We start from the raw sequence: 18,243 nt of genomic DNA, 5'->3' as shown, positions 1-18,243 counted from the left end.
AGCAGGGAAGATCCTGGTATCATAACAAGAGCCAAAAGCAGACACTTAACTGAGCCATTCAGGCTCCCGAATTAGTATTTATAATGCCACAGTTCTTAAGCCTGTGTATCAAAATCATCACCTGGGGAGCTATTTAAAAATTTAGAGACGCCTGAGTGCCTTGCCCACTCGTTCAACTGCAGAGGACAGGAGAAGGTGGGGCCCAGGAATCTTTGTTCTCTTTGGAAGGTCTACAGGTGATTTTCATGCCGGCAGGCCCAGATCCAGTTTTGGTCTCCTGAAACTTACACAACCTGAGGTGCTCTCTTTGAGAGAAGAAGAAAAAACCGCTACGTCTCTCAAGCCCTTGGAAAAGTCCTGTGCATGAGCTTCATGGTTTACCACTGCTGTGCTAATCATGCTTGCAAACTGCGACATAATGAATCATATCACATACGTGACTGAACCTGTCAAGTCTTATAGTAGTATGACTCTGAAGCAGAGACCATAAGCCCAAAATGCCTACAAGCTTCAGGAGATAACAAACGGACAGCAGGCAAGTAGGAGATAACACAAGAGGGCTGCTGACTGGAGCTCCAAAGGGGCCAGCTGCTGCTTGGCATCAGGGCCCACTCAGTGTTGCACTCTCAGATTTTTAACAGAAGGCTGAAATCTGGATTTTTATAGGAAATTTCTCAAATTTTAAAAGTTAGCTCAATTTTTAAATAAAACATTGACTAACTAAATAAAACATGAGTGAAAGATGGCAGTATATAACCTCTGCTTTACAAAACAAAAGGGAAAAGACACCTCCTATCTAAAAATAAAAGGAGGGGCACCTGGGGGCTTAGTGGGTTAAATGCTCTGCCTTCCACTCAGGTCATGATCCCAGGGATCATGATCCCATGATCGCATGATCCCTGGGATCGAGCCCCGCATCAGGCTCTCTGCTCAGCAGGGAGCCTGCTTCCCCCACCCTCTCTCTCTCCGCCTGCCTCTCTGCCTACTTGTGATCTCTGTCTGTCAAATAAATAAATAAAATATTTAAAAAATAAAATAATAAAGTAAAAATAAAAGGAAACTTAAGATTGGACAGTTGATTAAGGAAGATGCAGGGAGATGCTGCTAAAGGCCTACTGGATCCATCTCAGGATCCAAATTTACTCTAAAACATCCTAACAGCACTCAAAGAGTTCCTTAAGTCAAGAAAAGACTCCTTCTCTAATATAAACACACAGAGAGGAAAATCCTTAAAATGAATCCCTAAAAATGAATCCTTAATGGTTCCTAAGTGCATGAAAAAAGTCTGACCTCGACGACATTTGGTGCCTTATGTTTAGAGAGGTAAAGCGCTTTCCTAAATAGCTGTGTTGTACAACTGTAAGTACTATAATATTACGTGCCAACTATACTTCAGTTAAAAAAACAAGCCTCTCTTTCCAGTTGAGATGTACTGTTCTAAAGTTGATCATATCATACTCTCAGAAAGAGTCAAATCCTGTTCAGCTTTTCAATAGGTGCTTTAAAAAAAATACAATGAACACTGGTTCAAAAAAAGTGGATCTCCTAGGCAAAACTAAAATACTGTACTGAGTAGAAGGTAGGAATAAGCTTTTCAGCACACGATGCTCATTGATTTTTGCAACACTCCTTAGTTCAGTCTAAGAGATGCCAGGCAGTTCTGAGGAGACAGCTGAGGCTATCAGTGCTATGTGCACATGTGTGGGACCAAGCAGGGAGAAGATGGAAGTACTAGACTATCATCACCCAAAACCCCAGCCAAAGAAAAAGTTCACAGTCCCTTCCTGGCCCACTTCACCTAGCCAAAATAGACCACTAAAAACTATTGCCTACCAAGCAGGGTCTGCAAATAGCTGAAAAAAACAGAGGACATCTGGATATCTGGCCAATTTAATAAGGGCCAAGGATTGGCGAGCTAGTCTAACATATACTTGTGTATCATAGTGTAAAATCACTTTTCTGCTTCCCATCATGGGTTGGAAGGAGGTTGGAAGTGGAAAGGAAAGAGTAAACTACATAAAATGTGCCAAAGACAGAGGATTTACCAAAGGTCTTGGCATAAAATTATAAACTAACTTGTATCTTTGATGAAGACAAGAAAATAATAGAAGACCCTAGAATTAGTGGATTTGTCATTTGTTACTTTGTTTATCTGTGGTTTTCTACACCAACCCATATCTTTCCTAAAGCAATGTCTCCTAGCTTTCCTGGGTCCCAAGGCCAGAGGCAAAGATCAGGATAGGAACATGAATAGGGTTAGGCTGCAATGCGACTTTATCTCCATCCTGCTCTCCAGGAAGTCTGTGTATGGGGAGGTGTCACACAAATCAATAACATGCTCTATATTACCCAATACCTTTCTTCATTAAGAATTACTTAGCTTCTTCCTCCACCATAAGCAAAAAACAACTCAACATGATCACAGACCTAAATCTAAGAGTTAGGACTATAAACTTAGAAGACAATATTACGAGTAAATCTTCTTGACCTTGGATTAGGCACAGGCTTCCTAAGATACCAAAGGCACAACCAACAACAACAAAAAAAAAAAACAAATAAATTGGATTTGATCAAATTTTAAAATGTTGTGCTATAAATGATACTATCAAGAAAGCAGACAATCCACAAAATGTGAGAAAATAGTTTCAAATAATGTACCTGTATATAAAATATACAAAGAACCCTTAAACTCAAACATAAAAAGACAAACCAACTAAAAACTAGGCAAAGGATCTGAATAGACATTTCCCCAAGGAGACATAATAAGCCAATAAGCATATGAAAAGATGGTCAACATCATTAATCATTAAGGGAAATGCAAAACAAAACAAATAAGATTCTACTTCACATCCTCTAGGAATGGTTATAATAAAAAAAGATAATTATAAGTGTTGACAAGAATGTGGAGAAATGAGAACTCTTGTACATAGCTGAGGGGGAATATAAAATAATACAACCACCATGGAAAAAAATTTAGAAGTTCCTCAAAAGGTTTAACATAGATCACCACATTATCCAGCAATTCTACTTCTAGGTACATAACCAAGAGAAATGAAAGCATACATCCACATAAAAACCTATACCCAAAGAGGCAACCCACGGAATGGGAGAAGATATTTGCAAATGACAGTACAGACAAAAGGTTGATATCCAGGATCTATAAAGAACTCCTCAAACTCAACATACACAAAACAGATAATCATATCAAAAAATCGGCAGAAGATATGAACAGACACTCTCCAATGAAGACATACAAATGGCTATCAGACACATGAAAAAATGTTCATCATCACTAGCCATCAGGGAGATTCAAATTAAAACCACATTGAGATATCACCTTACACCACTTAGAATGGCCAAAATTAGCAAGACAGGAAACAACATGTGTTGGAGGGGATGTGGAAAAAGGGGAACCCTCTTACACTGTGGTGGGAATGCAAGTTGGTGCAGCCACTTTGGAGAACAGTGTGGAGATTTTTTAAGAAATTAAAAATAGAGCTTCCCGGGGCGCCTGGGTGCTCAGTGGATTAAAGCCTCTGCCTTCGGCTCGGGTCATGATCCCAGGGGTCCTGGGATCGAGCCCACATCGGGCTCTCTGCTCAGCAGGGAGCCTGCTTCCTCCTCTCTCTCTCTGCCTACCTCTCTGCCTACTTGTGATCTCTCTCTGTCAATAAATAAATAAAATCTTTAAAAAAAAAAAAAATAGAGCTTCCCTATGACCCTGCAATTGCACTCCTGAGTATTTATCCCAAAGATACAGATGTAGTGAAAAGAGGGCCATCTGTACCCCAATGTTTATAGCAGCCATGGCCACGGTCACCAAACTGTGAAAAGAACCAAGATGCCCTTCAACGGACCAATGGATAAGGAAGATGTGGTCCATATACACTATGGAGTATTATGGCCTCCATCAGAAAGGATGAATACCCAACTTTTGTAGCAACATGGATGGGACTGGAAGAGATTATGCTGAGTGAAATAAGTCAAGCAGAGAGAGTCAATTATCATATGGTTTCACTTTATTTGTGGAGCATAACAAATAACATGGAGGACAAGGGGAGTTAGAGAGGAGAAGGGAGTTGGGGGATATTGGAAGGGGAGGTGAAACCATGAGAGACTATGGACTCTGAAAAACAATCTGATGGGTTGAAGCGGCGGGGGGGTGGGAGGTTGGGGGAACCAGGTGGTGGGTATTAGAGAGGGCACGGATTGCATGGAGCACTGGGTGTGGTGCAAAAACAAGGAATACTGTTATGCTGAAAATAAAAAAATTAAAAATTAAAAAAAAAAAAAAAACCTATACCCACATGTTTATAAAACCATTATTCCTACTGGCCAAAAAGTTCAAGCAACCCAAGTATCTATCAAACGATGAACAGATAAATAAAATGTAGTCTTATCATACAATAAAATATTATTCTGCAATTTTTATTATGGAACAAAGTAGTGATACATGCTACAGCATGGATGAAAACAACACAGTAAGTGAAAAAACTAATCACAAAAGACCACATATTATATGATTTCAGTTATATGAAGCGATTAGAATAAGCTAATCTATAGAGACAAAAAATAAATTATTGGTTGCCTACTGCAGTGGGGAGGGGATACAGAGTGCTAGTTCATGTAGTCTTTTCTTTTTAGGATGATGAAAATATTCTAAATTAATTGGTGTGATATATGCACAACTCTGTGAACAAACAAAAACCAGTGAACTTCACACTTTAAGTGGGTTAATTATGTGGTATTATATATATCTCAATAAAGCTATTAAAAAGCAGTACCGTTTCTGGGTATATATCCAAAGGAAATGAAATAAGTATCTCAAAGTGATATCTGCACCTCCATGCTCACTGCAGTATTTACACTAGCCAAAAAATGGAAAGAACTGTTCATCAACAAATAAATGGATAAAGAAAATGTGGTATAATGTGGTATATATAATGAAAGGAAGAAGACCTGTCATTTGCAACAACATGGATGGACCTTAACAGTATTATGCTAAGTGAGACAGAGACAAGTACCACATGATCTCACTTTTATGGAGAATCTAAAAAGTCACCTCCTAGAAACGGAGTAGACTGGTGATTACCTAGGACAAGGGGTGGGAAATGCGGAGATGTTGGTCAAAGGGTATAACTTCCAGTTAAAAAATCGAGTAAATTGTGGAGATTTAAAGTACAATATGGTGACCACAGTTAACAATACCGTATTGCATACTTGAAATATGCTTAGAGAGTAGATCTTAAATGCAATCACCACCACCAAACAAACAAACAAAAAGAAAAAAAAAGAGAAAAGAAATAGTAACTGTGAGATCTAGATATGCTAACTAAATGTGGTAATCACGTCACAATATATACATTATCAAGTCATCACACTGTAAATATTAAAGTTACGCAATGTTATCTGTCAATTAAATGTCATAAAGCTGGAGAAAAGAATTATTTGGGCTTCTGGGTTACCATGACAGACAAGGACACAAGTTTGCCTCCTCTCCTTTTCTTTTTTTTTCTTTCTTTTTTTTTTAAGATTTTATCTATTTATTTGACAGGGATCACAAGCAGGTAGAGAAGCAGGTAGAGAGGGAGAAGCAGGCTCCCCGCTGAGCAGAAAGCCCGATGCGGAGCTCGATCCCAGGACCCTGAGATCATGACCTGAGCCGAAGGCAGAGGCTTTAACCCACTGAGCCACCCAGGTGTCCCTCCTTTTCTAAATCCCATTAAAATAAAGAAAATTTCCAAAGAAAATAAATTTTTAACGATGCTGAGAAAAAGAGGAACATTACTAAGCCAGAAATTTTAATGAGTTTATCAGACTGAAAGGGGTGGATGGGGTTATAACCACAAAATAAAGCAGAAATCACAACCAAGACCCAATCCAGAAGGCTTCAGATATCCTAATGGTAATGCCTCAGAGAAGCTAAAAGCCCAGGGTTGACAGATGTCCATATAGGTATGGATAAGCAGAATGGGAATGGGAAGCAGAACAGATGTCACTATGATTAACTGAAGAATTAATTAACTACAGCACAGCTTCCTATGTTGGTCCCTCTCCCACCACCCTCCCTACCTAGAGGCTTGCTGGCATCAAAGACTTAGCCTGAATATAACAGGCAGCACACCCACCTACCCCTGTACCAGTCCACAAATCTCAATGCACCAAGATTCTTCTCAGCCCTTCTCTATACACAAGGAAGAGGCCGGTTGGGGATGCATTCCACACACACAAAGAAGTTCTAGCTGTCATATTTGGGAACTCAGTCCTTTACTCATGCGTATGAATGGGGAAAAAAAAACCAACTCCAACAGACATTTGAGGAAAAACAGTGGCTTCCAAGAGAAGCTCCAAGATTGAATAAAATAGAACGGACCCTGGATGAAGTAGAAATTACAAAAACAGAAGGTAATCTTAGAAAAACAATTCTAGGGGTGCCTGGGTGGCTCAGTGGGTTAAAGCCTCTGCCTTCGGCTCAGGTCATGATCTCAGGGTCCCGGGATCGAGCCCCGCATCAGGCTTTCTGCTCAGCGGGGAGCCTGCTTCTTCCTCTCTCTCCTCCCTGCCTCCCTCTCTGCCTACTTGTGATCTCTGTCAAATAAATAAAAAAATAAAAAATTAAAAAAAAAAGAAAAACAATTCTAATGAATTCTTTAGAGAGATTAGACATAATAATGCATACATAAAAGAAGAGATAAAATGAAAACTGAGTGATCAGAGATTGGGAAAGAGCTTTTGAAATTATAAAACAGAATTATCAAAGTGAAACTTCTACTAGAGAGAATGGAAGGTAATATTTTAAAACAGGAGGGAAAAATTAAGAGACATTGATGATTAATCTGTATTTTTTTTATTTTCTATAACTTATATTTGGTTCTTGTTCAAATATGTATGTCTAATTTCACATTTTCCTCTTTCATCATAACGGTGTCTCTTCCCTCTTTTATCTTTTAAACAACCAATTTTACAGTTTCATAATATTCCAGCTCTGGTTCTTTGGATCTTGATTCCCTGTTTTTGTGAATATAGACTTCCCCTCCTTCCATGCAAGTTCCTTTCTCTTTGCAATTTATACCATTTTAATGTGAGTTGATTAACATTATGGATTACTGATTTATTTATTAATATGAGAGTTTTCTGTGTCCTGAGCTATGAAACGATCCCTCAGTGGTTTTGCGTTTACTTTGACAATAATTTGTGGGTTTTTGCTAGTCTGTGAAACTGAAAACTAAAGGATACCTCATTTAAAATAGAGTGGGGAGGCCAGAAGGGGAGCGCTCATGCCCTACCACTGTCAACTGCAGATGCCAACAGGAAGGGAGGTATTGTGCTTTCCCAACAGGAAGAAGCCTACTTTATGAGTTCAGCAGGAGAAAGGAAGAATTTCTCACTGGCCAGCAATAAACTCAACCAATAATACCACGACTCAACCAATGAGAAACTGTCCACCAACCTAAACTCTTTCTTCCAATGGACTTCTGTTCAAAGTAGCCCCTCCCATCTTCCTTTCTTTCTATAAAAGTAAGGTTCCTTTCCTTTTATCTTTGGACTCCTACATTTTGCCATACTTTGCATGTCCCAAATTGCAATTCCTCTGCTGTTCCTGAATAAACAGATCAATAAAGAATACAGGAGTAAGATTCTGTCAACTTCTAAGAGTAAATATAAGAAGTTGATTCTCTTTCTTAGCATCCCACAAGCCCCTTTACTTCCTCACACACTTCCATAACTCACTGTGTTCTCCCTGTAAGTTGAGAACCAGAGTCTTACTCTTCTTCAAAGCCTTTCTCAATTATTTCTTCCTTCCCAATTTTGATAAAGAGAGACCAACCGACAGTGGTCATCTGATACTGCCTTACAAACACCTCAAAAACATACTTTCCTAAAATGAAGCCACCTTTCTGTTAAAGTATACTTTATCTGACTAATTTAGAAAAGTCATGCTGGTCATCTAAGTGAGGCAACCTAAAGAGGAAAAGTGTGGTAAGTGGAAGTCTGATCATCAGCCAAACACTAATTAATTAATACAGGCCTTATGGTTAGCTCCAGGTGAGGCTCCTATGATACCTCTTTCTATCTCTCTGAAGTTCAATGCAACTCCATTTCTATTCCAACAGCTGACTGGAACGGAAGAGGAGAGCCTACCTCTGGTGACTGACAGCCTCATTAAGTCACAGCACAAGTGATGTCACACATAGCCAAGAACCTCTCAACAATCACCAACTACTGCTCTCGCCCTTGAGAAGTTCCTGAAAGCTGCAGCTCCCAGAAAGCAGGCGAACAAAGAAACCAGTGAAGCACAGTCATCGCTTTCCTTTCACTACACTAGATGAACAGATAATGAGAATCTAGATCTTAATTCCAAGCCATCTTCCCACAATTCACATGTTCTCCTGTATCCCATCCAACACCCTAAACCTTGTCACTGATTCAAAAATCCCTGCAATAAGCTATAGTTTGCAAATAATCTTGACTTGTTTTCCCTAGAACCTCCCACCTACAACTCCTGTTAAGTCCCTGCTCACCGGCAAGGTCTAAGCCTTCTCTCCCTGTATCGGCGACACTTTCCTTAGTGTCACTTACGAACCAAGTGACTTTACCTGATCTGAGTATGTCATTACTAGGGTACCACCCTCAGGTGATGGCACCTGAGTATTACTGGGGATGCATCCATTTCTCCAGCAGTATGTTTCTGGAGCACCTAGTTTAAGTCACTTATTTAATCACTTTTTTTTAAAGAAAAAAAAAAAAACCCTTTGTGGGAGGATGTCTATCAAATTCAAATAAAACACTGTCCTATTCTCTACTACTTTACCCTGCAGTATTTTGAAGATTTTATTTATTTATTTGACAGAGAGAAATCACAAGTAGGCAGAGAGGCAGGCAGAGAGAGAGGAGGAAGCAGGCTCCCTGCTGAGCAGAAAGCCCGATGTGGGGCTCGAACCCAGGACCTGGGATCATGACCTGAGCCAAAGGCAGCGGCTTAACCCACTGAGCCACCCAGGCGCCCCTACCCTGCAGTATTTTGAATCTGGGCAGTGTTTTGATGACAGATGACTAGTCTATGTAAAGAAATTTCAACAGTGTTTTGAAATGAAAAAAAATATGCCATAATTTTTTGAAAAGATATGTAAAGATATGAAAAGAAAAAGAAATGAAAAAGGTATCTAACAACCCTCTTGTGGAAAGCAACAGCTTCTGCTGCTCTATTCCAATTTCAAGATCAATCCATCTTGATTTTCCACTTCCTTCTGCACACCTGGATACTGTGCAAACTCTTTACCTTGCCTTGGAAGGCCCTCCATGATTTTGCCCCTTTTAAAATGATTATCTTGCTAAACTTATCTCTCCTCATATACTTTTCTAGCCAATCAGGCTAGTCTCCTTCCTGTCCTTCAAGCAATTTTTATTTTCTGCCACCATACCCTTGCTCATATCATTCCCTCCAATCTGAAATACCCTCCCTCCAAATCCTCCTAATCAGAACACTAGTTGTTTCTTTATGAAAAGTTCAACTTCTACCTCTCCATGAAGTCAGAGCTAGAAATGATTATTCTCTCCCCCTGGTCACTTACACATCTGTTTCTCCCTGACCAAAGAATAAGTTCCTAAAAGGAAGAACTCTATCTGTACTTCTTTGCTTCCTCACAGTGCCCAGTACAGGTGACTACACAACTAAGTGTTCTTTAAACATATTTATTCAATAAATGCATACATACTTTCATAATTGCAGAACATATCACCACTAGAAAAAAATAATACCAACCATCTTTACCAAGGCAAATAAAAACAGGTTTAAAGTGTCATTAAAATGTCATTCTGATTTGCCCCAGGTATACAGGTATACTCAAAACCTATACATAAGAAGAGCCAAGCTCATCCACCAAGTCAGAGAACTATGCAGACATTTGATATTATCTCTACATAGTGAAGCAAAAATCATTTTTTATCAAAGTCAAAAATAACAGCACAAAATCACAATGTGACATGCAAAGGTAAAGCTATGTCAAGAAGGAGTGTGTGTGTGTGTGTGTGTGTGTGTGTGCGTTTTAAGAAGGAGTTTTAAATAGTCTTGGGTGAATCAGTATTCCCTGCCTGAGAAATAGTGAACAGATGATTAAATGCCCCAAACCTCAAGCTCAGAATAGTTAGATATTTATGCTGAATGATAAACAGCAAATTGGGGCATTCTAATAAAAGCAGAATGATTTTTTTTTTAAATAATCAAGCTGGTTTATACTTCCTTAAGAGTTCGCAGCTAATGAAATCTAATAAGTATTCCATTATTAAGGTAAAAGAAATTCTTAAATGAATGCATATGCACTACATTCTTGCTATTCCCCAATATTATGAGGTCCATCACATAATCCTAACCAACACAGAAGTCCAAAATGCAGTTATTATTTGATTTTTTTTTCAACTGAACAACAACTATATTAGGTCAGATTCCTTGTCTACCCAAAACAAAAATCAATGTCAGACAGTGACAGAATTTAGGAAAGTCAAGACTGCACTTCAAAGGTCAGGGACATGGTGATGACGATGATGATTACAGTAAGTAATAACATCAGCAAACACTTTCATAGCACTTATTACATGTCACACGTGGCTCTTAGATCTTTTTATAGGTCAATTTACTTAAAACCTTAAGAGAATTCTGAGACATATGTAACTATTTTATCTATAACCTGTAGAATCTCATTTTACAGATGACAGCACTGAGGCACAGAGAGGTTAACCTACTCAAGGTCACAAACTTCATAAGCTACAAGGCCAGAATTCAAATGCAGGAAGTCTAGCTCCAGAGCCCAGGTTCCTAAGCACATGCAGAATCCCTTTCCTAGCTAAGTCCCAAGACACATTAATATCCCCTTTATCATTACTGAGTGAGTACTTCTCCACACTCATCCCTACCTTCCTACCTCTTTGAAATCTGCTCGCTTTAATTATTCTTTAAAACAAACTTTCTAAGAAATACTGGATGTGATTCTTGTAGCCTGTTCTGGGTACTTTCAAATCAGTTCTTGGTCTGAAGAATTCTCAGCTTCTGAGATAGGAAAGTTCAGTAGCACTTCACATCTGTTACCTGCAGGAGGAGGGTCAGGAAACACTTACTAGTATCTGGAGGTTTCTCTTCAGATCTGCCAAATAAAAACTCATATTTGGCCTTGGCAACACTCTGGGAATGCGCCGATGCATTGTTAACCCAAACAAATGTCTCTGCCTGCAAAATTAAAACATAACAAAGACATCATTTAAAATATATCATAAAAATACATTATAAAGCAAACCAACCACGAGATAATGGTTAGGCAATAATGATATATCTACTTGACAGAATGATACAGTAAGCTATTAAAAATGAAATATGAAAAAACATAACACAACAAAAACAAAATACAAGAAGATCACTGCAAGATTACAATTATATTGAAAAATAAATATACATCAATTGGGAATAAGAAAATATGAAAACTTTGCCTTGATGGGAGGGCAGAACTGTGGTACAATATCTTTTTTAATTAAAATATAAGTTTCAGGTATAAAATATAGTGATATAAAATGTTCACAATAAATGTAGTTACCACCTGTCATCATACAAAGTCATTCCAACAGTATTGACTACATTCCCTATACTGTAATTTTCAACCCCATGACATGTTATAACTGGAAGTTTGACCTCTTAATCCCCTTCCTCTATTTAGCCCTCTAGCAACCACGTTTGCTCTCTACATGTATGTTCTCTGCACTTATCTCTATTTCTGAGTATTTTTATGTTTATCTGTTCACTGATTTTGTTTTTTAGATTCTACATATAAGTGAAATCATAATGCATTTGCCTCTGTCTGACTTATTTCACTTAGCATAATATACTCTAGGTCCATACACGTTGTGGTAAATGGCAAAGCTTTCCATCCTTTTTATGGCTGCGATTATTCCATTGTACATATATACCACATCTTATTAATCCATTCATCTGTGGATGGGTACTTGGTTGCTTCCATATCTTGGCTATTAGAAATAACACTGCAATAAACACAAGTGTGCGTATACCTTTTCAAATTAACGTTTTTGTTTGCTTCTCTCAAAGTTTTCGAGAGCAGGGTTCCTGGATTACGTAGTACTTCTATTTTTTAAATTTTTTGAGGTGCCTCCCTACTGTTTTCCAAGGTCGCTGCACCAATTTACGTTCCCACCAACAGTGCATGAGGTTTCCCTTTTCTTCACATCCTCACTGTTATTTCTTGCCTTTTTTATAATAGTCATTAGCCATTCTGTCTGTGGGAGGTGATGTCTCATTGTGATTTTATTTTACATTTCTCTGATGATGAGTGATGTTAAACATCTTTTCACGTGTCTCTTGGCCATCTGTCCTCTTTTGGAGAAATGTCTATTCAGGTGCTTTGCCCCAATTTTTAATCAATTATTTGGTTTTCCTGGAGTATGAGTTCTTTATATATTCTGGATATTAACTGCACTTATCAGATATATCATTTGCAAATATCTTCTCTCATTCAGTAGGTTTCCTTTTATTTTGTTGATGGTTTCTTTTGCTATGCACAAGTTTTTTAGTTTACTGTCCCAATGGCTGGGTTTTTGCTGTGTTTCCCTTGCCGGAGGAGACAGATCCAGAAAAATATTGCTAAAGACACTGTCCAAGAGCTGACCACCCATGTCTTCTTTTAGGAGTTTTTTGATTCCAGGTCCATATATTTTGGCCTTCTATCCATTTTGAGTTTATTTCTGTATACGGTATAAGAAAGCAGTCTGGTTTCATTCTTTGCATGTTGCTGTTCAGTTTTCCCTACACTGTTTACTAAAGAGATGGTCTTTTCCCCAGTATATATTTTGCCTCCATCATAAATTTATTGACCATATACGTGTGGGTTTATTTTTGGACTATCTTTCCTGTGCAACTGATCTACATGCCTATTTTGGTGCCAGAACCATACTGTTTTTGAGTACTACAGCTCTGCAGTATATGCTGAAGTCTGGAATGGTGATACCTCCAACTTTGTGTCTTCTTTCTCAGAATCGCTTTTCGAGCATTCAGGGTCCTTTATGTTCCTATAAATTTAAGATTGTTTGTTCTAGTTCTGTGAAAAGTACTATTGGTATTTTGATAGGGACGTGCACTGAATCTATAGACTGTTTGGGTTAGTATGGACATTTTAACAACATTCATTCTTCTAGTCTGTAAGTGTGGTCTATCTTTCCACTTATTTGTGTCATCTTCAATTTCCTTCATCAACGTCTTAAAGTTTTCAGAGTACAAGTCGTTCACCACCTTGGTTAAATTTATTCCTAAGTATTTTATTCTTTTGTTGTTATTGAAAATGGGACTATTTTCCTAATTTCTCTTTCTGCTAGTTCATTAGGACTGTATAGAAACCCAACAGGATTTTGTATATAATTTTGCATCCTTGCCACTTTACTAATTCATTTATCAGTTCTAAATAATTTTTAGTGGACTCTTTAGGCTTTCTCTATATAATACCATGTCATCTGCAAACGCTGACAGTTCTACTTCTTCCTTACCAATCTGGATGTCTTTTCTTTTTTTTTCTTAACTGACTGCTTCAGCTAAGACTTCCAGTACTATGTTGAATAAAAGTGGCGACAGTTGACATCCTTGTTTGTTCCTAGTCTTAGAGAAAAAACTTCTGACTTTTCACCATTGAGTATGATATTAATGGTGGGTTGGCAGAATTTTTAAAATTAAATTTATGTTACTTTTTTGCAATTAGAAAACTGTATTTTATTTTTAGATGCATCATTTTCCAAATGATTATCACTACCCCACACCTCAGAGCAAGAATATTTGGGCATAGGTTCTACTAAAATATGCCAACAAAAAGTAGTCTTTCCCCAAAAGAGACCATACTTTTTATATAATCAGGAACACCATTCAGCCAAACAGGAGGCACAGAGTAGAAGTGATCCCGTTTGTACTAATCCCACTTATACTAACTGTCATCCCACTTATACTAATTGTCCTAAATTAAAGCATCTGTCCCAGCACTCCTTGGAATTCCTTAAAGTCCCCTATTTCAAAGAAAAGCTACAAAGGTAATTGTGAAAGTAGTTCACATCATGATTCTGAATTCCTATAACCTTCTTCCTGGCTGCTTTAGGCAACTGCCAAAAATCAGGAGTGCCTCCCTTCTCTGGCCTAGGATTAATTAAAAATAAGTAACAAGGCAGAAACTGGAAAACACAGAGAAATCTGACCTAGTTCAGTCAAGCAGCCATTTTTCTGCCACTTTACCCTGAATTCAAAAATCAGCCAGGACCCAGCCATTGATTGCCCCACTGTTTCCACCCTCTAACTGTGAGACATCTTCTTTTCTCATGTCTGAGTAGCAAACTTGACCATTCACCTTAAGAGAGAAACACAAAAGGTTTTATCGGCAACCAGGCAACGACTTCAAAGAGGGAAATTTTATGATTTCTATTATATTCTTTGGAGCAGAAATGACTAACAGTAATGAACAGGCCCATGATGGGGTTATAATTGATTCCATCATCCTACTGCAGAACATTCAACGGCAGGCTTCTTTTTGGTCTTTAATACCAGTATCAAAGAGCTAGCTTGTACAATTTTGAGATAACAATTTATTTCTTAAAATAGCTCTACAATCACTTAATGTTCATAATGTGTAAAATTTATCTTTACAGTAAGGTGCACAACTCCTCTTGGAGTTACGTGCTTGATAATCACAGGCTGTTAACCAACCTTTTCCCCCACAGAGGAAATATCAACGTTTTGATGTGTTTAGGGAGCTTCAGACTGGCAGAAGAGGAATGTGGTGCCCTAATTTAGGTTGAGTAGTTAAGGAAGTCTCTCTGAAGAACTAATGTTTGCAGAGATGAGAAGGATGAGAGGCTGGGGAGGGAGAGAAAGCTCCATCATCTAAGCAGAGGGAGAGTCAGACACAACGGCCTTAAAGCATGAAAGGAAAAGGCTACTCAAATGATTGAAAGGCCAATGTGGCCACAGAATAGTGGGTAAATGGTAAACTAGAGAGACCGACCAGGAAAATAACACAGCAGAAAGTAACACTGTAGAGGAGACAGGGGCCAAACACACAAGGTGTGTAGGTCAAGGAAAGGTTTAATGGGAAGCCTTAAAGGGATTGAAATATATGGAGATTCACTAACATTTTTTAAAGATCATTCATTTAAACTTTTTAAAATATCATATGATTATTATAAGAAAATGGATTTAAATTAGTCAAGAGGAAGCAGACACCTGTTAGGGGTCCAGAGAATATGGAAGGTTAGAGTAGAACGATGGCAATAGAAATAGGCAGAAGTCAATGGATTTTAAACATTTTTAGGGAGGATCTACATAAATTTTCTGATAAATTGGGTTTAAGGAATGAGAGACAGGGAGAAATCAGGGGTAATTATAATGAATAACATTTACTAACCACTCGGTTCCAGCAAATCATTGCTCTAATGCAGCAGAGAGAAACTTAGCATGCCTGACTCCATATTGCTTCTACTTCCCTTGGTACTGTGACTTATAGCTTAGAAACTCCTGCTCACCCCTGCACCTGCACAAACAGCTAAAATTCGCAAAAACTGTTTCCCATCCAAAATATAACTCACCCAGGGAAATAAGGAAATATGTACAAAAATGACTGCTATGTTCAAGATTTACAGAATGGGATGACCAGATTCGTACATCCAACGATCAACTGACCAAGGACAAAGAAGTTACACAACCTTCATCAGATCTCTACAGATACCAGTTACCTTTTGACTCCAACCCTCTCCTACTTCCCCTCTTTCTAACATAAAAGAATCTCAAATCTCATGCCTGGGGAGATGGTCTTTGGAACAACAGTACCAGTCCACCATCAGTTTGCTGGCTTTCTGAATAAAATTGCTCTCCTTGCCCCAGCATCATGCCCTTGACTAACTGCTCTATTGTGTGGCCAGAAGGACAAGCTTGGACTAAGTCACACTAATGCAATACATGGGATATCTCATATAACACTCAGAACAATCATGTGAGGTGGGCACTACTATCATCCCAGTCTCATATGTAGAGAAAGAAGCAATGAGCGGTTAAGTAACTTGTCCAACGTTATAAAGGTAGTAAATTATGGATTCAAATCCTGAATCCAGATCCCATGGCCCAAAAAATGACTCCCAGAAATGTGGCCTAAGCAACTGGGTACATGTATTGAGACAAAAGAGACCAGAGAAGGAACATTATCAATAGCTTGGATTTGGGCTTCCAGGTGACCTCTCAAGGTCTCGGTAAAACAACAGAAAAGAAAATTCTAAAGTCAAAATCCATTACAATGATACTTTAAAAAAAAAGAAAGAAAGAAAAGATGCAATCTATGAAGTACCAGTTTTAAGAAACTGCAGAAAGATAATTTTTTTGGCATAGTTTCTATTTAAAGCCTGAAAACTGTTCTCCAAAGGAACATTCCTCTTGAGCAAGGGTTCTTAACCTCAGTTCCAAAGGGGTCTGTCAATAGAATTCTGGAAATCTGAAGTTAGATGATGAAAAAAAATCCATCTTTATTTTCACTTACCTTAATTAAGCCTTTTTTCAAATATGAATGTATGCGATGAAATATTATTATCAGTAGCTGCAACTTTGTTACTAATAGAAATCACAACCATTTTCACAATACCTAACAGTTACTGCAGATATTCTAAAATATAATTTATACTCTTACCTACTTTGAAATTATTGTAGTTACTAGGCCCACCACTAAATTTAATCATGAATAAAGAGGGGCGCCTGGGTGGCTCAGTCAATTAAGCATCTGCCTTCAGCTCAGACTGTGATCTGAGAGTCCTGTGATTGAGTCCCACATCAGGCTGCCCGCTCTGTGGAGAGCCTCCTTCTCCCTCTGCTCCTCTGTCTCTCTTCTCATCAATGAATAAATAAAATCCTAAAAAAAAAAAAAAAGAAAAGAAAAGGAAGAAATGCATTGCCCTATCAAAAAGGTGTTTAATATTTTTTTAAACATATGTGTTAAACATAGTAACTGATTTTCCTGCGGCTCCATGTGTATTACTGCATATACTAAGAAAGCACTATTCTGACGAGAGATCCAGAGCATTACCCAACTGCCAAAGGGGCCCTGGCACAAAATGGTTACCACAGTGGAGGTGGGCAGTGGGGTGGGGGAAATACATGATGGTGATTAAGAGTATGCTGATCATGATGAAATAAAATAATTAAAAAAGAAAACAAACAAAAAGAAGAGACACTGCTTAAGAACATGTTCCTTAACATGCATCTCATGACACATTAGTGACCTGAGCAGAATTTTATGTTTATAAAGACATACATATAAATATATTAAGTGAATGAAACTGAAAATACCAGAGTATGATGTCTTACTATGCAGTAAGATAAGCATTGTTTTTATAAAACTCCTAAGTTACTTGTGTGCATGCGCACGTGCGTGTGCGTGTGCGTGTGCGTGTGCGTGTGTGTGTGTGACAGAGATCATGATGTAAAATGTACTATCTACAAACTATTGGAATGCATTGTTCTGGAGTGGCTCTCAAACTACAGCATGAATTGGCATCATCTACAGGGTTTGTTAAAAGTCATACCTTGGGGGCACCTGGGTGGCCTCAGTGGGTGAGCCTCTGCCTTCGGCTCAGGTCATGATCTCAGGGTCCTGGGATCGAGCCCCGCACTGGGCTCTCTGCTCAGCGAGGAGCCTGCTTCCCCCTCTCTCTCTGCTGCTTCTCTGCCTACTTGTGATCTCTCTGTGTCAAATAAATAAATAAAATCTTTAAAAAAACAAAACAAAACAAACAAAAAACCTCGTACCTTGGATTCACCCAGAGTTTGTTTTAGTAGGTCTGGATGTTTGGTCTGAGAATTTGCATTTTCTAAAAATGTTGCAGGTAATGTTAATGCTGGTGCTCTAGGGGATGAATGTTATGAACTGCTAGATCAGTGTTTTTCATCTACTTGTATGTATGAATCACATGGGAATCTTGTTAAAATAAAGAGTAAGCAGGTCTAGGGTGGTACCTGAGATGCCTGAGACTCTGATTCCTAAAAAGTTCCAGAGGGATGATGACACGGGTTCACAAAGCACATCTGTGCTAATGTTTAAAAGTAAAGCAGTGTTCAAAGCATATTCAGACTTCAGAGAAAGAGAAGCATTTTTTAAAGGGATGTTTACCCAGGAATTAAATTCACCAAAAGATTCCACTCTGATAAAGCACTCCATGCTATGACAATTATGGGGG

The 18,243-nt window shown here is 38.4% G+C and overlaps 1 protein-coding gene across 1 annotated transcript in view; it reads right to left on the bottom strand.

Annotated features, from left to right (window-relative positions):
• PSD3 (pleckstrin and Sec7 domain containing 3) overlaps nt 1-18,243 on the bottom strand; it is a 735,018-nt gene that overhangs the window by 446,188 nt on the left and 270,587 nt on the right. The window contains 1 exon segment of the mRNA XM_047717270.1: nt 11,113-11,221. Within this exon segment, the coding sequence (XP_047573226.1) occupies nt 11,113-11,221 (109 nt within the window).

Source organism: Lutra lutra, chromosome 2 (assembly GCF_902655055.1).
Source record: "Lutra lutra chromosome 2, mLutLut1.2, whole genome shotgun sequence".
NCBI classification, from domain to species: Eukaryota; Metazoa; Chordata; class Mammalia; order Carnivora; family Mustelidae; genus Lutra; species Lutra lutra.
The sequence above is the reverse complement of the archived record's forward strand: the minus strand, read 5'-3'. Positions and strand labels throughout refer to the sequence as shown.